The sequence below is a fragment of the Xenopus laevis genome, chromosome 9_10S (genome assembly GCF_017654675.1).
Source record: "Xenopus laevis strain J_2021 chromosome 9_10S, Xenopus_laevis_v10.1, whole genome shotgun sequence".
Taxonomy (NCBI): domain Eukaryota; kingdom Metazoa; phylum Chordata; class Amphibia; order Anura; family Pipidae; genus Xenopus; species Xenopus laevis.
In genome coordinates this window covers 74,165,567-74,191,423 of record NC_054388.1, presented here as the reverse complement: position 1 = coordinate 74,191,423, position 25,857 = coordinate 74,165,567, and the positions used below count along the sequence as shown (strand labels likewise).

Below are 25,857 nucleotides of genomic sequence, written 5' to 3'. Positions count from 1 at the left end.
AGAAAGCATTTCTCTCCTAAAGTGCAGGCACAAGTCACATGACCAGGGGCAGCTGGGAAATTGACAAAATGTCTAGCCCCATGTCAGATTTCAAAATTGAATATAAAAAAATCTGTTTGCTCTTTTGAGAAATGGATTTCAGTGCAGAATTCTGCTGGAGTAGCACTATTAACTGATGTATTTTGAAAAAAACATGTTTTCCGATGACAGGATCCCTTTAAGAAAAGGAAGCAATCCTACACGCGTGTAGTCTGTATGTATAATTCATGAACTTAAGTATATGATATATTCATGCATCATTGTCATAAACCCAGTTTTAACCCTTTTAGTGCCATAATAACATATAGTCTAAAATCTTCTTTTTAAAATCCTCTTTTTCTACTCCCAAATACCTCCAATCAGTATCTGTAACTGCTGTACCTGTATGGCCTTGTTATAGAGGGTGTAGTGATGGGCGAATTTATTCGCCAGGCGCGAATTCGCGGCGAATTTGCGCGATTCGCACCGAGCGAATAAATTCGCGAAACGCCCGGGAAAATTCGCGGTAAAAATTCGCCGGCGTCAAAAAATTTTTTTTCGAAAAACGGACGCCAGCGCCAAAAACGGGCGCCGGCGCCAAAAAACGGGCACCGGCGTCGGAAAAACGGGCGCCGGCGTCAAAACCGGGCGCCGGCGTCGAAAACGAGACGCCGGCGCCGTTTCGCGAATTTTTCGCCGTTTCGCGAATTTCGAGCGAAATTCGCAAATTTTTCGGCGAAGCGAAACGGCGCAAATTCGCCCATCACTAAGAGGGTGTGGTAAACTGAACAAAAATCAGTCGAAAGTACTACAGGGCTAAAAGTCACTTAGTCTGCTTGCATAGAACCATAATAAACACAGAGGTCTAGCCCTTGTTCTAAGGACAATGGCCTTGAGTCAATGTTATGAGCAAAATGTATTTTCAATTAAATTCCTGATTTCCCTATCGACCACAATGCAGTTTTCCTGTTATACAACATCAAACTGATCCTGGCCCAGGGTTTGCTTTTAGTCTCCCATTAAAGTACTAGTAATACCAAAGGGAATACAGATTCTGGATACAGCATTCTTTTCTATGAATAATGGGATCTGTTATACAGAATTCTTGGAGTATGGGGCTTTCGAGATAAGTGAACGTTCCATGATTTGTATCTCCATACATTTATGTTACTAAAAGCATTTATACATTAAATAAATCCAACAGGATTGTTAATTTAAATGGATTCTTGCAAAAAACTAGAACCATTTGCTTTAAAAAGGACTTTATGGGAGATGGCCTAATTTAGAGCTTTCTGGAAAACAGGCTTACAGGCAAGGAATCACATACCTGTATTATACATATATGTTATAATCATACCGCATATGTCCTTTTTTAACCCATTACCTATATGTACTCACCAGCAATGTCTTAGCAGAAAAGGATAAAATAGGCTCCTTGGTGAAAATGACAAGAAAAGGGAAAAAAGTAATGATGTAGATCAGGCTTCCACTAAGTCCAGCCACATTGGTGTTGTGGAAGAAAACACTGATGAGGTAGCTCATGGCAATAATTGTTAAGCTATAATCCAGGAGTAGAAGAAAGAGGATAAAGCCATTGCTATTGGGAAGGATTTTGCCAAATTTCAGAAGCAAAACTAGGATGCTGAGTGTTATCAATAGGAACAATGCACTCTCAATAAACCAAGCACAAAAATGGCTGCCAGAGTTGACTCCCATCATCCTCATGTACTGTAAAGAAAAAGGGAAAAAGGGAAAGAACATGCATTATGTCTGCACTTTGGGGGGAGGGGTTGGGTGAAACGGAAATTTCAACATACTGCAACAAGTATATTGACAATAAAAATGTTCAGGTCCCTGTACCCAACCTTAACAGGGAACACAAAAGACTCCAAGCAAATTTGTACAGTTATCAATATCTATAACAACCAGTCTGCAATTTGCTTTGATCAGGTAAATAAAACTTCAGATTGGTTAACATAAGTCACTGTCAAATATTTTAAACGCCATGCACTTTGCGGAGGTATTCTGCCCTAATGAAGCCACTGTTCTAACACTATGATGCTGTACATGGTTCCCTAAAGAAGGTGTGGAGGATAAATAAGTGACGAGCAGGAGGGGACGTCATCGCTCTGAGAGGAAGCCAGTTTGGCAAAACGCGTCAGCGAGGACGCCGTCGCACTGAATTTGCAGAAGCGCTTCACTGATATGCGCATTGGACTCTAAGGGGCACCGAGGAACCGAAAGCGCAATATGGAATGCACAGGACACTTTTTTCAATGCGGTTTGACAACGGATGTTTGTGAGTGTGAATTTAATTATTTATTAAACTTGTAAAAACGCTTCAGCACATGTCCATTTATCTCTCCACATAGAGCAGATAAAGAAGAAGCCTCAGTATGGGAATAAATATATTTTAACCAACGCCCGCCTTATCTCACTTCTAGTGAGTATAACATACAACTGGGGGCACTAGGACTCTAGAGGTCAGTTGCTATACCACCACCTCCCTAGTTACGCGCTTACACTGTGGGAATCACTGCACACAGCACCTTATGCTCATAGAGCTAATGTGATTGGTGGGGATTTTATGATTTCACAGTTTTAAAAGTGTATTAAATTCAATCACGGATTGTTTTGTTTTATAACTTAGTAGAAAGTAAAAAATGGTGAACAAATGCACTGTTGTTATAGAGTTATAAATAACCACTAAAGGTGAGATCTGAATTTTACTACACTATATAAAACTTTCCGTTATCTCCCCCTCAATAAACTTTGGTTTTTTGAGTGATACAGCAATTCATATTTGAAGAGTGTTCCCTAAAGAAGCCTTTGGAAAACAAACACAAATAGTAATGCATTCTATACACACTTTGGAAGAAAGCTTATACCTCATGCAACCTCATCTCTTTCTCATGCACAATCTTCTTTACAAATGCTGAGATAAAGATGACCCACGTTATCATCAGTGCGATTGGCAGAGAGAAGCCCATGCTTCTCAGGAAACTGTTAAAATTAAAAAAAGAGTTCTAAACTGTCAAAATGTTCTTAGTATGTTATAATAAAATATTTTTTTATGACAGAATTTTATAGAAAATAACAGAATTCCAGCATTTTTGCAGGCCCATTACAACAACAAATTGAAAGCAATTTAAATACAAAAGTGCATGTTTTTTTTACTGCATTTGTGGAAATGGGCTTACATTTAACATTGCGCATCAACAATGGCATTAGAGTGTGTGCACATCAATGGATGCAAGTTAGTTGCATTTGTTAAGGGAACACTTAAAGAAACGTACCCTCAAGATAGATATTTACATTTATATTTATATTTGTTCACCTTTAAATTAACTTTTGTATGATTTAGAGAGTGATATTTTGAACCAATTTGCAATTGGTTTTAGTTTTTTTTATTATTTGTGTTTTTTTTAGATCTTTATTCAGTGGCTCTCCAGTTTGAAATTTCAGCAATCTAGTTGCCACAGTCCAAATTACCCTTGCAGCCATGCATTGATTTGAATAAAACACTGGAATATGAATAGGAGAGGCCTGAATACAAAGATGAGTAATAAAAAGTAGCAATAACAATACATTTGTAGGATTACAGAGCATTTGCTTTTTAGATGGGATCAGTGTCCTGACCCCCATTTAAAAGCTAGAAAGAGTCAGAACAAGTAATTAAAAAAACTATAAAAAATAAATAATGAAGACCATTTGAAAAGTTGCATAGAATTGGCCATTCTATAAAATTTAAAGGTGAAACACCCATTTAATTTGTTTGCCCTTTACAGTGCAACACAATGCGTTAGAGCAGGCCAAGTGCACACAATTTTAACACATTGAGATAACATACATAAATCAGTCCTGAGACTGAGAATAAAGAGGGAGTCCGCCCAAAAGACCTAACTGTCAATCAAAAGAGAGAATAAAGAAAGACAGATTGCTGAGAGGGAGATAGTGAAGAATAACTTAATTATTTAAAAAACTGTACAGAATTTGTAAACTATTATAATTGTAAAGTTTCTTATTTTGGTGATATTAATATTACATCTCTATTTTCACTACAGTGAAAAGAAACAATAAGTACAGGGCTCCATGAAGTTGTCACCTGGCACTACTTGCTTGCACTCTAACTAGGAGGGTGCTATGGGATTGTGTGTGTCCAACCACTCATGTATGTAGTGCTGCCAAATACAGTCAGTGGGCAAAATATACAATTTCGCTGGGGAAGAGTAGAGTGCAAAAAGCATGGTGTTTTCCACAATGTTGTACTTTACACCTTGCCCTTTTTAGTAAATCAAGCTGAACTCTGCTAGTCAATCTTGAACTAGTCAATCTTTTGATTTTCTTTGGGATTAATGTCAGATTCCAACAACCTCACTTTGGCACTGGGGAGTAGCAGACTATGCTCCCTCTTTTCAGTCCTTACAGCATTTATCATTTTCTTCTCAGGAAACCATTTGTGGGAATATTTCCTGCCTGCTCTTTGCCAGCATCATTGGTAACTTTGTTATAGCTTTATTTTGAAGGGGGCTCAAACTGCCGTAGGATGTATATCAAGTCTCTTTTGAATCCTGCCTAAAGAATAGTTACAACTCAATGTTACTGGTAGTAGAGAATTGAACGTACCTGTCTTTCTTGTAGCAAGGGAAGGGCATTGGCTGGTACTGCAATCCAACTTTAGCAACACTCTTTTTTGTCTGCATTTCAATAATAGCTCTATCAATGTTTTCTTGTAAATATACAAAGCCTTGACTGTATTTGTTCAAGGTGCTGGCAGCGTCAGGGGTCCAATAGGATTCTCTGATGGTACTTGTGTCCTCTGAGAGTATGGGCTCCATGCTTATAGTGTACTTTATTTGTTTGGGTAGATTAGATGATGCTTTATTCTGCCCAGAGATCTCAGAGGGAAGATCAAATGCCACAGCTGTGAAGGGAAAAGGGATTTATAAAGATACAGTATATGCATAGTTCCCACACAAATGAAATGCCATCTCTACATGTTTACCATTTGTTACCTTAGAAAATAGCTTGCACATAGGTTACACAAGGAGAAAAAGTTTAATCCACTAATAAGCTAAATTAGAAACGGTGTCTCTAATTTAAGGCCAACTAATGATTTCATAGTGATACTCTAGTTGCATATTGGATCCGTGGTTACGTCTCTTTGGGACAACTCATCAATGATTTCTTCATACTATGCGAAACCTTCTACTTACTGTATATATAGATCCAAATATACAGGGAAGCAATGGTGTAGATAGGCACTTAAGCTAAGAGTGCGTTAACAGTAATATAGGGTCGGAGAAAATAAAAGAAAGTCTACTTATAAATACAGTATTTATTTATTTCTATATCACCTGCAAACAACTGGTTGTTTTTCTGCAGTTCTTCAGCTTTTGCTTGCATTTCTGCTACGCTGTTCATTGGATGGATACGGTTATAGGTCACACAGGACAATAAGTTGTTTAACACAATTGCAATAGGCTGGAATTCCTGGATATTCTTGATGTTGGTATTTAGCAGATTTATAGCATTTACTGCACAGAAAAAAAAAACATTCTGTTAAATGACACACTGAACTGAGTTGGGCAAGAAGCAGGGCAACCAGCGGTGTATGTCTATGTTGAGCCCACTGGTGTATCAGGAGTGTATCCCATTCCATTAAACATTCAATTTTCAAGGGCACAATAAGCTCAGATTAAACATAACTGTGTGTTCCATAGGGCGCAGCCAATACCTTGCAGCTGATTTAAGTGTGCTATGCATATGCTCTATGCCAATGGTTTGGAGCAACAAGATGTAAAAGGCTTCCCCTCACTGGTCTCAGATTTGCATATTTGGTGGGAACATGCAGTATACTCTATGTCACAAAAGTCTGTTTGAGGATAGCTAGAGTAAATCAAAGTAATCCATGAGAAAACTGGAGCAAGGTGCTGCTTAAACCACTTCACTCCATCTGGCAGAGCTAGCAGTTGGTATTCCGTGGAAAACAGTCAAAAAGAGGAAGAACTCTGCACTCAGTCCTTTTAGAAAGATTGAGTTAAATAAAGCAGCACTGATAAAATGAAAGGGACCACTTGCTCCTTTTGTAAAAAAAGTAAAAAATGTTCAAGTTTTAGCGTGCTGGGAAATAAACTTAGTAGGTGCCGTATTCAGCAAGTTTTGCAAACATTTTGCCGTTTCGCAAATTTTTCTGTGAAACGAAACATCACAAATTCGCTCATCACTATGCAAAATGTGAATTGTTAAAATTGTGAAAATTGTAAGTCCACAGTGTCCATAATAATCATGAGTCCATTTAAAAGCACACTTGTCCCCTTGTTTTCCGGATAATGGAGCTTTCCGTAATTTGGGTCTTCATGCCTTTAGTCTACTAGAAATTCATTTAAACATTAAAAAAACCCAATAGGCTGGTTTTGCTTCCAATAAGGATTAATTATATTTTAGTTGGGATCAAGTACAAGCTACTGTTTTATTATTTCAGAGAAAAAGGAAATCATATTTAAAAATTTGGATTATTTGGATAAAATGGAGTCTATGGGAGACAGCCATTCCGTAATGCTGAGCTTTCTGGATATCGGGTTTCCGCATAAGGGATCCTATACAAGTATATGCAATTCATATGATGTAGATATTCATATTTCTATTCAGCATATAGGGCAGCAGCATTATTTTTTAACTGCTGGATATAAGCTGATTTTATTTGTGCATTTATTTGTATTTACTACCCCTAAATAAAGTCTGCATGGAGTTTGTGAGAAGAGGAGCATACTTACAGGCACTGTTTATTGTACTATTGATTTGAGATGCGTCAGTATGCAGAAACTCCTCAAGAAAGTTATTTATAAAAGAATCGCTGAGCAGTACCTAAAAAGCAAAACAGACACTTTATCAGCAGGCTAGCTACACAGTTGGATTGTGCTGGTGTATGTAATTCAATATCTGGAAAGCCAATGCAAGTGATGTGTGTCCTGTTCTTTTGGGTGCAACTGCATGGTGCCTGGTTCAGAGGTGCTGGTAGCTCCAGGGTTCCCCTGCATAAATAGGTGCAACTGTACTCAGTTCAGAACAGGAGGCAGGAAGAAGGCACTTAATTATCTATAATGAATGGGATTTTATTTGTGCAACTGACGTGTGGAAATTTGTGTGACCACACCTGTGCAATAACAATGACTCTTTACTTTTAGTTTGCTTTGAGATGATACCACTTTGGAGAGAGAATATGTTTTGGTCAGTTGATAGTTTAGTGTACCATTGGCACTTATTGGTAATTTTATTTACAGAGTGAAGCCTCTGTGCAAGCTTCAGTGGATATAAGTGGTTAGGTTAGGGTGTAAACTCAGTGCCACCTTTGGCATTAAGTGTGCTGGGTAGGGTGTAAGCTCTGTAATATCTTTAGTGGATAATGTGTTTTGAAGGGCTGGTAATGTTGTACAGCTGTTATTTCAAAGAGCATTTGAAATAAATAAGTGAGTGTAGGACTGGCCAGACCAGGGATGACTTTGTCCAGCTTAAATATATTGCAATAAATGGACAAACTATCCCTGTTTTGTTTAAAGGGGAGGTCATTTTAGTAGCTTATGGCACAGCATGTCTTAGTGTCATTAATATTAGTAGGTGTGCATCTACTGGTGGAAAGAGCCACCACATCACTTCTGGTATACAACTTTTTTTTGATTAGATGTTACCTGTAGAGGTCCAATAAAAGTTTCAGCCGTCTGAAATGTGTCCCATTGATTTAGTAACTGCTGGATGCCAGTAACCCAACTACTGACATTGCCTTTGTATCCCAAAACCTGCTGAATGGTGGCATTAGCCTGGAAGAGAAAACAGTTTTTTTAAAACAACCTTTCAGTAAGATCATTTTTACAAATGAACGAAGAACTGTAAGAAGATTTAAATTTTCCAGCCTACTTGTTTTCTAAATTCTGGCTTAATACTTTTACAGTAACATTGTTATAGTATACTGTTATCAGAAATTGTTTTATATTCCATGTAACTAATACTATCTAGACAATTATGAGGCTCCATCTTGTATACACAATAATTAAATTTATTGTGATGTTTTTGTACTACTTCTTTAAGCTTGCTGAGCCATTCTCTGTAGACATCAGCAGACTGGCATCATCTATTTAAGGCAGTTAAGTGGTACATGTCTTCTGAGGTCAGTAAAGATTTCATTAGCATATGGAAGAAATACTGCAGTGTCCCAAGATAATTGTTACTTACAGTATCTATAGGGCATATTTTCCCTTCTCACATAATAAACGGAGAGCCTTAGAGTTTGAAATTATGAGATCTGCATTACAATATTTATGTACTATATAGTGTTTTGGGAATTTAATACACTATAGGGATAGAGGATAACACCAGTCCAAAGTAAGAAACACCTAATGGATTACATTGCCAAAGTATTTGGGGTGGCTGTGTATATACAATATGCAGAAATCCAGCACAGTGAAATACCTTCTGCATTATTTGCTGTGTTAGTGTGTTGTTTGGTGTGTAAAGAATCTGTCCATATAACAGGGGCTTCAGTAGAAGCCAATAGGCAGTCCCACTGGTCGTTGAAACTAAATTCATGAAGAGCTGAGTGCAGAATGCATCTGAAAAAGAGTAAAGTTAGAACATGATGAAAGGTTGCAAGTGCAACATTATTCTGCCTATGACAGGCAAACTCATTCTTTTCATGATTATTTTTAATTTCCAATACCTTGCTGAGATGTTGGGAGTTTTTAATTTCAATTGTTTAGGTGAAAGTTGGCTGTGTCTATTGATGTAGGCTGTTGTTGGTAGCCTGGAGCTACAGCTATTTTTAGAGGTGGTGCTACTTCCAGGGTTCCCCTGCTTCAATGGATACACTGCACAAATTCTTAACACGATGCAGGACTAGAGATGTCGCGAACTGTTCGCCGGCGAACTTGTTCGCGCGAACATCGGGTGTTCGCGCTCGCCGGAAGTTCGCGAACGTCGCGCGACGTTCGCCATTTTGGGTTCGCCATTGTTGGCGCTTTTTTTTGCCCTCTCACCCCAGACCAGCAGGTACATGGCAGCCAATCAGGAAGCTCTCCCCTGGACCACTCCCCTTCCCTATAAAAACCGAAGCCCTGCAGCGTTTTTTCACTCTGCCTGTGTGTGCTGAAGAGATAGTGTAGGGAGAGAGCTGCTGCCTGTTAGTGATTTCAGGGACAGTTGAAAGTTTGCTGGCTAGTAATCGTTTTGATACTGCTCTGTTATTGGAGGGACAGAAGTCTGCAGGGGTTTGAGGGACATTTAAGCTTAGGTAGCTTTGCTGGCTAGTAATCTACCTTCTACTGCAGTGCTCTGTATGTAGCTGCAGTGGGCAGCTGTCCTGCTTCTGATCTCATCTGCTGACTGCTGCAATAACAGTAGTCCTTGTAAGGACTGCTTTTATTTATTTTTTTGTTGTTTTACTACTACTACTACTACTACTACTATAAGAGCCCAGTGCTATTAGTCTAGCAGTGTTGGGGAGTGGGACTGGTGTGCTAATCTGCTGCTCCTAGTAGTTCAGCAGCACCAACTTTAATTTTTTTTTTTAATATTCATTTTTTTTTTATTTTACTTTTTTTTATTTTACTACCGCTGTAGTAGTGTATAAGTTGACCTTTTAGGCATTATTTGCCCTGTAGGCATTATTTGCACAGTGTTTTCTTCAACCCGCCATCTAGCTGTGTGACCTTGTTCACATTCTGTCTAAATATCCATAATATTACCGTCTCCAGAAAAAACACCGGAGTGACTTTTTTCAAGCAGCCATAATATATTTTACGTAATCCGTATCCACCGCTGTAGTAGTGTATACGTTGACCTTGTAGGCATTATTTGCACAGTGTTTTCTTCAACCCGCCATCTAGCTGTGTGACCTTGTTCACATTCTGTCTAAATATCCATAATATTACCGTCTCCAGAAAAAACACCGGAGTGACTTTTTTCAAGCAGCCATAATATATTTTACGTAATCCGTATCCACCGCTGTAGTAGTGTATACGTTGACCTTGTAGGCATTGTTTGCCCAGTTTTTTTGGCCGCAGCCACTGAAGCACAGAGGCCAGAAAAAATATGCCATATAAATGCTGAAAATAGTCATTTTTTGCCATACGTTGACTCAACGTATATGGCAAAAAATGACTATTTTCAGCATTTATATGGCATATTTTTTCTGGCAACTGTGCTTCAGTGGCTGCGACCAAAAAAATGCATATTTTCTGCATTTATATGGCATAATTTTCTGGCCTCTGTGCTTCAGTGGCTGCAACCAAAAAAATTTATATTTTCAGCATTTATATGGCATAATTTTTCTGTCAACTGTGCTTCAGTGGCTGCGACCAAAAAAATGCATGTTTTCTGCATTTATATGGCATAATTTTTCTGGCCTCTGTGCTTCAGTGGCTGCAACCAAAAAAGTTTATATTTTCAGCATTTATATGGCATAATTTTTCTGTCAACTGTGCTTCAGTGGCTGCGACCAAAAAAATGCATATTTTCTGCATTTATATGGCATAATTTTTCTGGCCTCTGTGCTTCAGTGGCTGCAACCAAAAAAATTTATATTTTCAGCATTTATATGGCATAATTTTTCTGGCAACTGTGCTTCAGTGGCTGCGTCCAAAAAAACTGGGCAAACAATGTCTACAAGGTCAACGTATGGCGAAAAATGACTATTTTCAGCATTTATATGGCATATTTTTTCTGGCAACTGTGCTTCAGTGGCTGCGTCCAAAAAAACTGGGCAAACAATGCCTACAAGGTCAACGTATGGCAGTTGTTTAAAGAGAACAGCAGATTACTAGCCAGCAAAGCTACCTAAGCTAAAATGTCCCTCAAATCCCTGCAGACTTCTGTCCCTCCAATACAGAGCAGTATCAAGCAGATTACTAGCCAGCAAACTTACTATCATCTGTCCCTGAAATCACTAACAGCTCTCCCCCTACACTATCTCTTCCAAGCACACACAGGCAGATTTTTCAGATACATTTTTGCCCTTGATCCCCCTCTGGCATGCCACTGTCCAGGTCGTTGCACCCTTTAAACAACTTTAAAATCATTTTTCTGGCCAGAAATGTCTTTTCTAGATGTTAAAGTTCGCCTTCCCATTGAAGTCTATGGGGTTCGCGAACCGTTCGCGAACCGCTCGCGTTTTTGCGCAAGTTCGCGAATATGTTCGCGAACTTTTTTTCCGACGTTCGCTACATCCCTATGCAGGACAAAGGCAATTATATGGAAGTGCTAGGAGTGGCTGTATTAGAAATTGCTCATGGCCCCACATTTGTTATAGCAATTAGATGTTTGCCAAACAGGCTACCCAATGAACTACTAAATACTGCCTAATGATTAGTCAATATGGGTCACTAAGCATGGTGGAAACTTTGCTATATATATTACACCCCCCCCCCTGTGTTAGTATTATTATCTGATACTAATGGCACAACCGATAGTAGATTACTTTGCTCATTACTTACTGTCAGTAGGAATGTCAAATGTATTTGTGAGGCTTGCTGATCTTGCACTGGAAGTGTTTGTAGAGTACAGCAGTTGAAGAGCTGTCCTGAGGGTGGTGAGGTTTTTACTGCAGATACTTTTTGAGATATCACTAATAGTGACAGTAGGGGTACCAGTGGATCTCTTTCTCCTAAACGAAGTCTTAAAAGAGAAAGATAACAAACAATGAAAACATGTAACACATTGCTGTCCTGCGTGTATTCCTTCCCTAGATTTTGCCAAGTACCAAAAGGATCATAGTTGTGGAGTCATAGTGTGGTAGGGTCATTGCAAAATGTTTCTGACATATCAGCTTTTGGTTTAACATTTGCTGAAAGAATTCACTAATTGAAGGTGTCCAAGACATCAGTATTTCCTAGATTCAGTGGTAAAGAAGCAGAACTGACAATCTAGGTATGGGGCTGTGGGAATCAAAGATTATGGAGTTTCAGTTGGTGGCAGTGCTTCAGAATTACTTTCACTTTTCATGTTTTTAGGGCACAGTGCTCTAGCATGCCTGGGCAGAAGCTAAACTGAAATGCATCCTTAGAATATGAACAACTGAGAATGGGGGCAGTGCTCTGACTGCACACTTTGTGGCCAGGTTTTATCTGTGATGCTGTTTTTAGGCCCATTTTGGAAATGTACTTTATGAGAATGGGAGGCCCTATGAGAAGCACAAGACAGCAAAGGAATTTGACTGGTTAACCCATTGTGCCATAAGCAATGGGGAGGAAAGTTTAGAGGTTTAATATAATTGGGTACTCAGATGATACCAGTTCTATTGGTTGTGAGCCAAAACTTGGCAAAGTCATGCCCCACCCGAAACAAACAACTCAATGCTATCATTTATGAACATAAAAATATAGGGAATATACTGTGCCCATTACATTAAGATTAGGGGGTAATAAAGAAAATAATACATAACAAAAATAATAATCACTGGCTATTCAAAGATAAAAGAAATAACAATAGTAAGGTTGCAAAAAGTTAAAAATCCAAGGGCTTATTAATAAAACTGCTTATAGGGTCCACATCTAATTTAATAACAAGGTCAATATGCTAGACACCCCCAATGTATTAAATTGCTAACATCTTTTTTAGTAGAAATTGTACAGATTAGGGGATCTTTATACTGAAACTCCACAATGCCATTTTATTAGGTTTTTTTCCAGGCTGCCTTGAACTTTATTTAGACTTGTGGAGCTGTGCATCTACACTATACTAATATTATTCAGTGTTGCTAAACTGCACATACACAAGTCTAGTAAGATGCAAGTCCAATGCTTACTTTGAAAGATTACCGAACTGGTGCAATTTTTTTCTGAACTGGAGCAGAAGCCTGGAGAAAATGTATAAAAATTGCTCCAATATAGGGTTGCAATATGAACATTATTTTACTGCCTTAACAAAATGGTTAAGGTTTGGGAAAGTTGTAAAAATATACAAACAACATAATTGCCTATAAATTGAGTCTCCCTGTTGGTTCTCATCCTGGATGGCCCACTTATGCCCACAATCCATCCAAAATATGTTTTAATACTTGCATACTTGAAAATAATAAAACCCTTCTTAAATGCTATGTGGGTGGGAGGGGGAACTTTTACAAAATCTTCCTATTTACCTATATCTTCCATGTATAATGCATTATACACGGTATATGCCATCATTCCTATATAAAGTGTGATACAGTCTATCATTGTAATACTTACATTTTCACTCTCTATGGAAATGCTCATAAAAGAGTTAATAAGCTCAAGCATTTGCTGCAGTTCTTGCTCGGGGGGAATATGTGCAAACATTGCATTCCAGTCATTAATCAGTTTATTCAGTGCAGACAAGATAAGGTCTAGGGTTGTTTGCAATGTTGTTGGAACCAGTAACTAAAAGGGATACAAAGCATAATGCAAATGTTATATTTAAATGTTATATTTATGTAAATTGATATTGAGGCAGGCAACATGTTACATGACCCTTTGCCCTAGATACTAATGGTTACTAATTCTAACAAAATAATTTGTTTAGGGTCAATTGTGCTGTTTGATCCATTGGATAATGTCATGCCTGCTGCTATCCCATATGTGTAGTTATAGACCCAAATAGGATCAGCCTATCACTGCACACATAGGGAGTTCTGGCTGGAATCCTCCTCTTGTTCACACTAAAGGGTGTACAGGCAGCCCCCGGGTTACTAACGTGATCGGGTCTATAGGTTTGTTCTTAAGTTGAATTTGTATGTAAGTTGACAATTACATTTACTTATTAAATGCAACAAGACATATGTTTGTCTTAACATAGCATTTATTTTTACCTTTCTGTGCTCTGCAGTAGACAACACATGCCAGAGGGGATTGGGGCAAGTGGTTTAGTAAAGCTAAATGCTAATAAAGACCAAGCAAACCACAGTGCATTATTGTAATATCATCTGTCTGTAAGTATGTGTGTAACTCGAGGACTCCCTCGGGCACATTTACTCGTGGGCAAAAATTCAACAGGGACGGCTTCACACCCATCACAACACTGCGAAGTTTCACCCTGGGTGTCGGAAGCTGGCGAATTTTCACTAGAGTTACTTCCGCAATTCAAGCAAATCAAAGCAAAAAAACACTAGTGTTCATTTCTGCCTAGCGCATCTCAGGCTAATTTGCATACAGCAGGAAATTTAAAGTTGAATGCACATCTTTATGTTAGATGCTTTTTAAACACTTTTGCAGTCTATCACCCTGAAAAAAGGAAAATACGCCAGCATTTTTTGGACTTTTGAAGTTTTTCTCCAAAAATATGATGTAAGTAACTGAAGATTGAGGAAGTTCTATGCACTCAAATGCACTTTTCCTGGTCTGAGTGCGAATCACCGCTAGCGTCTATCTCCTTCGGCAAAGTCCCTAAAAGCGGTAACGCAACGCTGGCGAATTGACACTAGCGTTAGCCACTTTGCACTTGAGTAAATCTGCCCCACTGTATTTACTAATGATGCAAACATCACCAGTGATATTGCCTATAGCAACAGTCAGATCTTTGCTTTTATTTTCTAACTTGTAGGTGACTGTTCAAATCTAATTGATGATTGGTTACTATGGTCAACATCATTGGTGATGTTTGTCTCCAAAGTTAATAAATGCCCTCTAACAATGGCCTTCCATTTATATCTGTTCTATGGCAGTAAGCCTGGAAAGGATGAAAACTAAAACATATGCCTTGGAATATTGAGAATTGTTTTGAGACAATGCACTGGTTGAACACTTTGTGGTCAGGTGATGTTTGTGATTATATTTGCAAATGCAGTAGCTAGTCAATTTGTTTTGTTGAACTCACTCTGTAGAACAATTTAAAAAGATCCACATTCTGTAGAAATATGATGGCCATCTGATATTCTTGCTCTGAAGAAAGATTGCAGAACACCTGGAATGGCTCGGAAACAATAGACATGTTGAGTCGACAATTATCCAGTGTCACAAACCAGTTGACAATCTGTATAGACCGAGAGAGAATAAGTCATGAGACAAATAAGAATTGAAATGAGGGAGCAAATCAAAAAGCCTTAGGAGAACTAATTCTATACTGAGTATGCTAATGCTTATAGTATATTGCAAATTTCAAGACCTGCAGAGCTCAAACTTAACAGTAAGTAAAGCAGTAGAGCAAAAAAACATCTTTTTTTTTGTTAAAGGAACAGTAAAACCAAAACATTAAAGTTGTTTAAAGGAATTACAATATAATGTAATGTTGCCCTGTATTGGTAAAATTGGTGTGTTTGCTTCAGAAACTCCACTATAGTTTATATAAACAAGCTGCTGTGTAAGCATAGGGCAGCCATTCAAACACAGGACACACAGTTGTTAACAGATAAGTTCTAAAGAATCCCATTGTATACTACAGAGCTTATCTGTTGTGTATCCTGTGCCTTTTATTTCTTTTTCAGCTTTGAATGGCTGCCCCCATGGATACACAGCAGCTTGTTTATATAAACTATAGTAGAGTATCCAGTCCAGCTATTAACTCGTGCCCCAGGCAGGACCACTGACCTGTGGTATCAGGTAAGGTAAGTCATTACAATTCTTGGGGTGTGACATTTGGCACCCCCCTTGGATTTCTCCTTATATTTTATATATATATATATATATATATATATATATATATATATATATATATATATATATATATATATAAACCAAAAAGTTCCTAACGCACACCGTTGAAGTGAAGAACCTGGGTGCTACCCTCCATGGCAAACTGCATATTTCGAAAAAATGATGATGCACACCAGGATTTGATGAAAAAGGGTTAAAACTCCATTTTTACCCTTGATGGGTCTTGATAAAGGTCTTAGGATTAGACCGAAACGTTGACCAGTTCTTTTTTAATGTAAATTAATAAAAATGGAGTTTTAACCCTTTTTCGTCAAATCCTGGTGTGCATCATCATTTTTTCGAAATATATATATATATATATATATATATATATATATATATATATATATATATATATATATATATATAGTCATATCCTGACGACGGTTCAGAGAGAACCGAAACGCGTTGATGTGGGGTAGTTTGTAACACTCCAATAAAAGACACTTCTTTATCACTACACCTGTGAGTGCTCCTAACTGTGTATATATATATATATATATATATATATATATATATATATATATATATATATATATATATATATATATATATATATATATCATTTAGACTGGGAAGGTTATTTTTCAACCATATTTTGATCAGATTGTTGGCAAGCCTGATAAATTAATTAGAGATGACTGGGGTGAAGTAGCCCAATCTTTCTAACTCCGCTGACAACTGCAGCCCTCAAAGAGCTACTGTGGCAAAATCCCCATTTAGCACCATCAAACTATCAATATTTTTACCATTGTTAAAACATGTAAATAACAAATCTTCTTAGATGAGAACTCACCTGGGAGAAGTTGCTTGGGATTGGCACATTTAGAAGAGCACTTCTACTTTCTTTGTTTATTTTCACAATGTCACACAGTTCATTGTCCATGTGACTGCTGTTTGTGAACAGGTTTCCTAAGGTAGCTTTAAAATTAAATAAAGAAAATTAAAGAATATATATATACAGTATAATCTCTAGTTAGTTAACACTCGTGCATAGTATTGCAATTTAACAGTTTGAATCAGGTCCGGACTGAGAATTAAAATAAGCCCTGGCATTTCAGGTAAACAGAGGCCCAATCAGCCCACACAGAGGCCCAAACAGCCCCCACCAGCCCACTAAATACTTTCTATAGACTTTCTATGGCACCTTATAGCAGCCCCTCTGGCATTTGCCAGAACCAACAGATTGCCAGTCCGGGCCTGGTTTGAATAATGCTGAAAAAAAGCATTAATTGCATTACTATTTATGCAAATTATTTTCATTTGAAATGTTTGCGTTTTTAAAAAAGTTTGTAGACCCATTGATTCAATGCATTTGAGTTTCTATTGGTGGTTTTATTTGGTTACGTTTTTTAATAAATATGGAAACATTTGAGTTTTGTAAAATTGTGATTCTATTTGAATTAGAAAAAAATTCGCAAATTTGCAAATTCAAAAATTCCTCACCTCCTCAGGCAAATGTTATATGAGGAGGTGAGCAGAAGCCTAATCTCTGGGGTGAAAATGGATGTGATCTACTTAGACTTTGCTAAAGCATTTGATACAATGCCTCACAAAAGGTTACTGATTAAATTAAGGAACATTGGCCAGAAACATAACATTTGTAATTGGATAAAGAGATGGCTGGAAGGATAAATTACAAAGACTGTAACCAAGCTGAACAAATGTTGACATTGTCCACACTCCCCACAATGATTACCCGTAAAACTGTAGGATGCTCCATTAATGTAACTATTCAGAGCTGGTGTCATGTTAGATATACTTGTTGGAAACCTGAAACAAAATTGGAAAACAAGTCAAAGGAATAATAGACATTTGGTTTTTTTAGCCATACCTTCCTACCTCACAGCCCCAGTTTTACTAATGTCCTGCTCTCATTATGTCCCCTCAAGACATCATTTCACATTATTTTATAAAGTTGTTCGACAGCTATGTGGACACTAGTAAGTGCTCTAGTAAACATTTGTGTAGGTCTTGGTGGGGGCAGGCACTGTCTATCATAAAATGATTGGGGGCCCACTGTCATGAAATATTTGGGGGACCAAATTGTGTGATTCAATGTTGAGGGGCAAATGGTGTCATGAAATGCTGTGGGCCACAGTGTGTCATAAAATATGGGGGTCATAAAATGCTAGTGCACATAGTGCTCCAGGGGCCCACCCAAAAAATTTTGACAAGGGGCCCACTCTCAGTACTATTATTCTTCCTCTCCTCACTCAACCTCTATTCTCCTAGTCTCTTTCTATTACATACTATAATCTATTATTCCATCTATTTAGCCTCTTTGTTCTCATAGAATTTGGGAATGACCATGAAATATGCCAACTGTCTAGCAGCATAAAGGCCCACTGACACCTTGGCCCACCGGGACTTTTCCTGGTATCCAGATGGGCCAGTCCGACACTGTAGTGCTCCCTTTACTCCTTTCCAACCATGTAACCATGGGTGTGTTTTGTCAACTGTGCAAGGTATTTCGGAGGTCACTATCATACAATTGCTGTGTGCGCCAGTTAATTTTGTCCCTCTTTTTATCTTGCAATTGATGGGAGGTATGGTTTAACTAATGCAGGACAGTTCAGGAACTGTATATTGTTGCCTAAGTTCCACTTACATAGAACTCAGATCTGCCAACAGAGCTTCCTGGAGACTTTGAAGCAAGCTGTTAAAAAAAGCTGCTATTTTCTCTTTATTTGTGGTGCTGACAGTCGTAACCCTGTCACCGGTCACTAAAATTGCAAGGTCTGCAGCAGATTTCAGCATAACTAGATATTGACATGTAAAGTTGCAGTAGCTGTGGTACTGATCCGACTTTCCAAAACTGCAGATAAAGGTTGTCAGATTTTGTAGTTGTTGTATCTAGGAAATAATAATATACAAAACAGAAATTAGATCCAGGTATGATGCCCAGTTATGCATTTGCTGCCATACAGTGTGAGCTACACTGTGCCTGTGATTGAACTAAAAATAACAATAAAATTATCTAAAAAAAAACCCAAAAAACAAACAGAATGTTAGAAACTAGTGCACAGTTATTTAAAGTCATGCAAGAAATTCAATTTGTGGGCACACATTTTTGGAGCTATAAACTAGTTATTTACCAATTCTATGATTTACTTTGGATCAAGGACAGGATGAATAGGAGAAAGCATGAATATAAAGATAAATAATATACAGTAACAATGAATATAAAATGGTAGCCTCAAAGAGCAATAGCTTTTTTGGGTCAGTGACCCCCAACAAATAGACTATTTTAAAGCAAGCTACAAAGAGGCAGAAGAGTAAAGCAAATATTGAAAAAAAACCTTAAAAAATAAAGCTACTCAGATTAAAACATTTCTATAATATACTAACTAAAGTCCACTTAAATGTGACTTGCCTGTTAAAATACAAAACAGAGCACATATTTTGCACCTGAATCTAAAATGGGTTTAGTGTCTCTCCATTATAAGCTCTTTTAATAATATTATTGCATTTTCAAGAATATGTGATACTGAAAGATTTTGTCCGAAATGGAGTATGTGTGAGAGGTTGAAGAAGATGTTATGGGAATGATAGGAGGGCATATGAGATGGCAGCTAGTGAGAGGTACCTATTCTGTGCAGAGAATAGAATCATGGCCTATACAACTGATACGTGGTAATTAGTGAGCTGAAGTAATGTCTGAATAAATTTGCAGATTGATAAATACACAGGTTGGAATACACCACAAATTTGTTTTAATTAAAATGCCTTTATTGTATTCTTAGGGCATTAGAGCATATTTGTCCAAGATATTATAGGGCCCTACAATGCATTAAGTTTTCTCTGAATGCAAATCCTATTCCTTGATACAAAGTGTATTAACCAGGGAAGTTTGTTAATTGATTTGTTAAGCCAATTGACCATAACCTGCTGCTTCACTATAGGTCATTTCATCTGCCACAATTGAAGATGGCTTTACCTAAGTCTCGATTTAGGGTAAAGCAGATTGTGACCTCGAGTGAGACAGAGGAAGAAAGATTAACGGAAATGTGTGGCAAATTTAAAGATAGCGTCTATCCAAATAATCTCCTTAAAACACAATTAGAGAAGGTTAATAAACAGGACAGAGCAGAATTTTAAGAAGAAAGTCAAAAAGTAGAGAAAACAATGTCACTTTTGTGACACAATATAATACACTTAAGGGGCATATTTATCAAGGGTCGAAGTTGAATTTAAAAAACCAACCGAAATTAAATCTACGTTTTTTTGGGTAGAATAGGTCTGTTTCCGATCAAATAGGTCCGTATTCAGCTGAATTAGAATAGTTCAAATAGAAATTAATAGGGAAGTCGATCGAATTCGATTCGAAGTTTTTCCTCAAAAAAACTTTGATTTTTCACAGTCCACCAATTGGTTCTAAGAGGTCCCCCATAGGCTAAAAAAGCAATTCGGCAGGTTTTAGATGGTGAATGGTCGAAGACAAATTTTTAAAGAGACAGTACATGATAAATTTCTATATTCGAATTTCCAAATTGTTTTCAAATTCAGATCAAATTTGGACTATTCCCTAGTCAAAGTACACAAAAAATTCGAATTTTTTTCATTCGAAAATTCACCTCGACCTTTCATCCTTATAGCCTTTATTGATTATGAATATTTTTATCTCTTCCAGATTTATTTAAAATGGACATCTTATCAACTATTCTCCTTTATGATATGGAGCACATATGTTTCAGATATATATGGATACTGTGTACAATTTGTTAAATTGGGAAGACTTTATAGATTGCTTTATATACTAATAACCACTAGATAGCATTAAAGGGTATGAATAGGACTGTTAACTTGTGTCAGCTTGATAAAAGGGCACATGGCTTGTAACGTTGCTGTTATGCCCTAAGAGTGCAATAAAAACATTCAAAAACATCAAAACCACTTCTTGGTGCTGTTTCAACCTGTCTTCATATTGTACACTGATGGGAAGTGGCCATTAGAGAACATGCACTACCAAGAGAAGATAATTAAGTGTCGTGCTGATCTACTTGCATTTAAACAGAATGTTAAATACCATACATGAGATGAAAAGTAGGAAACCAGTCACTGGGTAAAGAAGACATCTAAAGCAGAGAACACTTGGATGTGAAAAGGAGCATTGCTGTCAGGCTCTGCTGGGGTTTGATCCTGAGACCTCCTGGTTACTGGCTGCTCATCCTAACCGCTGGGCCAGAAGAGCAGCCTGCAATTTCTTATTTATACTTCGGCTGGGTCTCAGGATTAGCCCTCAAACGCTATCATCTTTATTGTTAGGGTGGGGTCAGCCAATCGGAGCTGACCCTGCCCTATATAAAGCCAGCCTTCCTCACAATCAGTGCCTGAGCATTGACCTAACCTAAGCACTGTGGAATTCTCTAGCTTTGGTTCCTTGCCTTGTCCTGATCTTGCCTTGGTTTGTCCTGATCTTGCCTTGCCTGACCGTGCTCCTGTTCCATCCGCCCCTGTTCCAGTCCTTCTTGGTCCTGTTCCTATTCCTGTCTGACTCTCTTTGCCCGCACAGTCCTGATCTGATCCTGATCCTGCTCCTGTCTCTTCACCCGCACCGTCCTGTTCTATTCCTGTTTGAGTCTTTGCCCGCTCTGTCCTGTCCTAATTTTTGTCCGCTCCATCATTATTCATCCAGACTCTGACTCTTCTTCCACCCTATTCCTGCCTTGCACCTCTAGCTCCACAGCACCCCCTACCTCTCCCTGACAAAAGCCTTGTCAAGACAAGGTAGAAAGATGCTACAAGTAATTTACATTCATCTTCTTAAATATGTTTTTTTTTCTTGCTTGATATAAAACATACAGTAAAAGAGCTCTGATAATTAGGGATGAGCAAAATGTTTTACCAAGAAAAAATATTCATTGACTATAATGGATAGTACAAAAATGTTGTGAAGTTTAAAATTGTTGTCCAAAAAAAAGCTTCTTGACTTCAGTGTATTTGGTGATTTTTTTGCTGTTTTGTGAAATAGGTCTGATTCACCCATCCCTACTGATAATATCACAAAAACTTCAGTATGAGAACAAGCAATGATGTGTAAAAATTAAATGTTTAGTGTTTGCTAACTTGCCTTTTCTTTAAGCAAATCTAGAGTCAGGGATGCATTGGAGGATTCATTGCTTTGAGAGAACACGGCCTGGATGAGCTGAATCATCTCTTCAAGGTGACCTAAGGAAATTGGAAGATTAATCAGGGACCCTTAACTCTAATCCATATTGAATTTCATTGTTTTTTTTAAATGTAGAACTGTAGATCCCTAGACAGGGCACTAATTGTACAAAATCTATACTTTTCAAATGGATTATTTCTAAATAATTGGCAAATCATTCTTGTCTATACAAGATGTACATGGTTCCTAATGCTAATTATATATAATTACATATAATACATTCCATAAATATCCTGTGGTATTTTGTTGCTTTAAGCTGTATCTTTCTATTCAAATATCCTTTCATGATTCCAGCATGATATGAAAAGAATGTTATCTGACTTTAGTATACAGTTCTGGTAATGTTTGTTTCATTTTAACAAACACATATAAATGTCCTTTATTATATGTCATTAAAATGTTAAATGCCGTCTTCATGCTAATTGCCTACAATAATTATACACCAACAACAAACTAAAAAATGATAGGGTACCTGATGATTGGTTGGAGACAGCATTCATCAAACAACTTCTGGCATTTTCATAGGGTCCAGCTAGTGATACATTCTGTAAGAGTTCCAATTCCTCCATAAGAGTCAAAAGCCTGTAATAAAAAATCTACATTGATTCTATTTCACCCACAGGTGCCTGTGCAGTACACATGAAATATATGCAAACACATTACTGTCATCTCTATTGGGGGAAGTAATAAAAGTCCCAAAGAACAAAATAATTTGCACAAATAAGAATAACAATTAAAATTTTGCAATGTAATATTCTTCCTTAAAATGTTATTTCATTGCAAATTTTAGTTCTGCCTTCACTACTTTTAAGAAGTGTTAGAAAGTGTTATAATCTTCTGGAGAAAACATAACTTTTTCAGTTAGAAGTTTTATTACATTCACTACTCACTAGCGCAAACTATAAAATTCACAAACCTTCTTCGACTATGCATGCAATGTGGAGTGCTCAACCCCCTTTGGTATTCACCTGTGAAGGTATCAGGTGCTAATACTGGACCCTCACCTGCTTTGGGTCAAACCTTCTTCCACTGTCGGAAGAGGTCACTTAGCAGTTTCCGGGTTGCAGAAGCTATTTTAAATTGGCACAAAGGAAAATTTGTTCCCCAAAGGCATAACTTTTTGTATTGTGAATATTTTTTTCTTTACCAAGTTTAATTACATCCCCCCATATGTACCTTATCTCCAAACAAATTCAGAGCAAATGTGTCAAAAGGATGTTATAAGATACTGAATGTGAAATTCTTACTGTGGGGTTAAATTGAGGCTACTTGAAGCAATGGCTCCGCTGGTGTCCATCACATATGTCGTCAGGTTAGATAAGGAAGAGATCACTTCTGTGTATGATGTGGCATCAAGGGCTTTGGAGACCAAATTCAAGACCACCGTCTGTGCAGCTGTCATGTCCACAAAAGAGAAACTCTTTATCAAGTTTGGTAAAAACAAGTAGATGTTCTGTAAAGGAAGGCTTTCCAACCAATCTGCTACAAATCTTGTGCTACTGAAGAGCCTTGATTCTTGTAGAAGCAAATCTGAAATTCCCATTAGTATGTTCTCTAAAGAGAACATACTAATATTTCCAAAAAACATCTGCAGAATTTTCATTATTGTCTTTGTGGTAATATATGGTGGGTTGGAAGAGGCTTCAGTAACAATCAGTTCTGTCGCATTGAAAACAAGCCATATTGCACTTCTCCAGGAGGTATTTTGAAGGTTTTCAAATAGGTAAGCATTTGACAAATTTTGGAGTAGTCCTCGAACATTATAGAGTATAAGTCTGTATTTTTCATTCTCAGAGGATGCATTGGAGATAGGTATTAGGTCTTTTAGTGTAGAAAATGCATTTATCACACTTTCTGTATTGTTAAAAATAAGATTTATGTATTGGTAATTATCGGTTATCCATTGTCCAACTGTCTGATTTGTATAGTCACCTGCCAATGTTTTCATAAAAGCAGTAATATTTCTCACTTGGGACATGAGCCAATAAACAATATCCCTCTGCAGTCTTATGTTCACAAGGCTGTCACTGCTATTAGATTGCAATGATGCATTTGAAAAATGCAACTTGTTGACATCAAACACAATACATGTTAAGATCCTAGAAAGAAGTGGGGTTCCATTTAAACTGAAATTTAGGAAAGTCTCAGTTTTTTGTAATAACTGTACTATATCTTCTGCTGTTCTGTTTATTGCATATAGAACAGGTCTGTGTTTGAATGCAAACATTGTAACATTGTATAGATCAGCAAGTTGCTGATATGTTGAAATAGATGAATTGATTTTATTCAGCCATAGTTCAGCTATTGAGCATATTACTGAGAGCCTGTCATGAGCCATTTCTGTTAACGGAAGAAGATTTAAGAGATGTGAAAGCTTTGATGCAAGGTTTAAATTGCACACTAATGGATCTATATCTGTCTGGTTTATACAGTTTGATGTGAGCAGATTATGTATTTGAAAAAGATATTCAGAGATATTGGTAGATGCTAGAACCTCTAGAGTGTTCTGTAGAAGTGGAGAAATGGTTAAATGGAGATCTTTTCTTAGTGATGTGTTCAGAATCAAGCTCCTTACTGCAAAGACGTCTTCAAAAAGTTGTATCAGTGCTACTGTGGTATAATTTGGTTGTCCTTGAGAATACCAAATCAAATTAATGTCGTTGGCCAAGTTTGTCAGTGACTGGTCATAATAAGTGAGAGAGTTGTTTCCAAAATGTCCTTCCAAGCTCTTGTTCTGTATTGCCTCCAGAATCTGTGTAATATCAGATACAATATACCATATTCCTACATTAAGATTTGAACAGCTCTCGGGTTTAGTGCTGCAAGTTTCTAAAGCATCAATAAGCAACAGAGTGATATTTGCAACTTTCTGGAATATATCCTGATCATCCTTTGGAACATACTCAAACATCAATTGAAAGAGTCCTGCAACATTGTTTGTAGTGTTAAGGCTTCTGTTTTGCAGCTCTGGAGACAAGAAATATGGTAACACTTGTCCAATTGTGTTACTGACTTCTTGAGACTGTTGCAATAAGAGCTCATTAAAATACAACATAAGATCAATACCGGTATCCGAGAGGTTCTGAAAGTATATTTCAAAGATTGTAGAAAGTTCTTCAATGTCACTTGTATTATACAAGTGCACAAGGTCTTTGAAAATATTGAGGGCATCTAAGAAAAGCACATCAGATTGGCTATTATTGTCAAATGCATTATAAATAGCGTGGAACAATTCCGTAATGAGCTCTGTCTGGTTTATGGCAGAAAAAAATTCAACCAGTTTTGCAGTGTCATTAAAAATGTCATGTCCGAGGTTAAGGTTACTTAAGCTGGTAATTAGCATCCCAATATGTCTGGTTTCATTTTGTTCAGATGTGAAAAATAATGTCTGAGGTACATTAGAAAGAATTTCCCATGATTCTATAATGACTTGTGTGATGTATTCAATGTGTGGCAGCAAATCTTGGAGAGTTTCTAAAACCACAGGTGGAATTTTTATGGTTGTGCTGGTGTTACTATAGTTTTGGCTCTGCGTGGTGTCAGAAAGAATCAGGTCTGTTATATTAATCATAACATCTAGAATAGTGTCCCAAAGTGTAGAGTCTTTTGAGCCGTCAGGATACATATGTATAATCTGTTGCTTGATACTGGAGGTAATCAAATGCTCTGTTCCACTTTCTCTAAAGTGATCCCAAACTTGCTTTACAAATCTGTGAAGATAAAGTATTTCATTTTAGCATGCTTCTCACATTATTGGGTTGACAGTTTTAATGCAAAGTTTCCAATATAAACTATTAGAAAATGTATCAAATGGGGATTCAGAGAAATGCATCTTAAAATTACTTTCATTGTCATGCACTTTTTAAATACATTAAAAAAGCAAATGTAAAAAAGGTTTATATAAGTCTAGTAAGTCCCTTTTCAGAGAACTTTAATGAGCTTGAAAAAGACCTATTTGATTGGACAAATGCAAGTCTTATTGATATGATAAAGGGACATGCAGAAAAAAAAACATTACATTTGAATAACCCTGTA

General features: G+C 37.3%; 1 protein-coding gene across 1 annotated transcript in view; it reads right to left on the bottom strand.

The window, feature by feature from the left end:
* abca12.S (ATP binding cassette subfamily A member 12 S homeolog) overlaps positions 1-25,857 on the bottom strand; it is a 92,128-nt gene that overhangs the window by 30,739 nt on the left and 35,532 nt on the right. Inside the window, exons 14-29 of the mRNA XM_018238948.2 lie at positions 23,070-25,532; positions 22,295-22,404; positions 21,724-21,821; positions 18,262-18,506; positions 17,350-17,423; positions 16,447-16,571; positions 14,836-14,991; positions 13,233-13,403; positions 11,502-11,682; positions 8,485-8,624; positions 7,707-7,835; positions 6,795-6,885; positions 5,376-5,555; positions 4,645-4,942; positions 2,907-3,021; positions 1,417-1,746 (exon numbers count right to left, since the gene is read on the bottom strand). Of these exons, the coding sequence (XP_018094437.1) occupies positions 1,417-1,746; positions 2,907-3,021; positions 4,645-4,942; positions 5,376-5,555; positions 6,795-6,885; positions 7,707-7,835; positions 8,485-8,624; positions 11,502-11,682; positions 13,233-13,403; positions 14,836-14,991; positions 16,447-16,571; positions 17,350-17,423; positions 18,262-18,506; positions 21,724-21,821; positions 22,295-22,404; positions 23,070-25,532 (4,906 nt within the window). The remainder of the gene's footprint in view (positions 1-1,416; positions 1,747-2,906; positions 3,022-4,644; positions 4,943-5,375; positions 5,556-6,794; positions 6,886-7,706; positions 7,836-8,484; positions 8,625-11,501; positions 11,683-13,232; positions 13,404-14,835; positions 14,992-16,446; positions 16,572-17,349; positions 17,424-18,261; positions 18,507-21,723; positions 21,822-22,294; positions 22,405-23,069; positions 25,533-25,857) is intronic.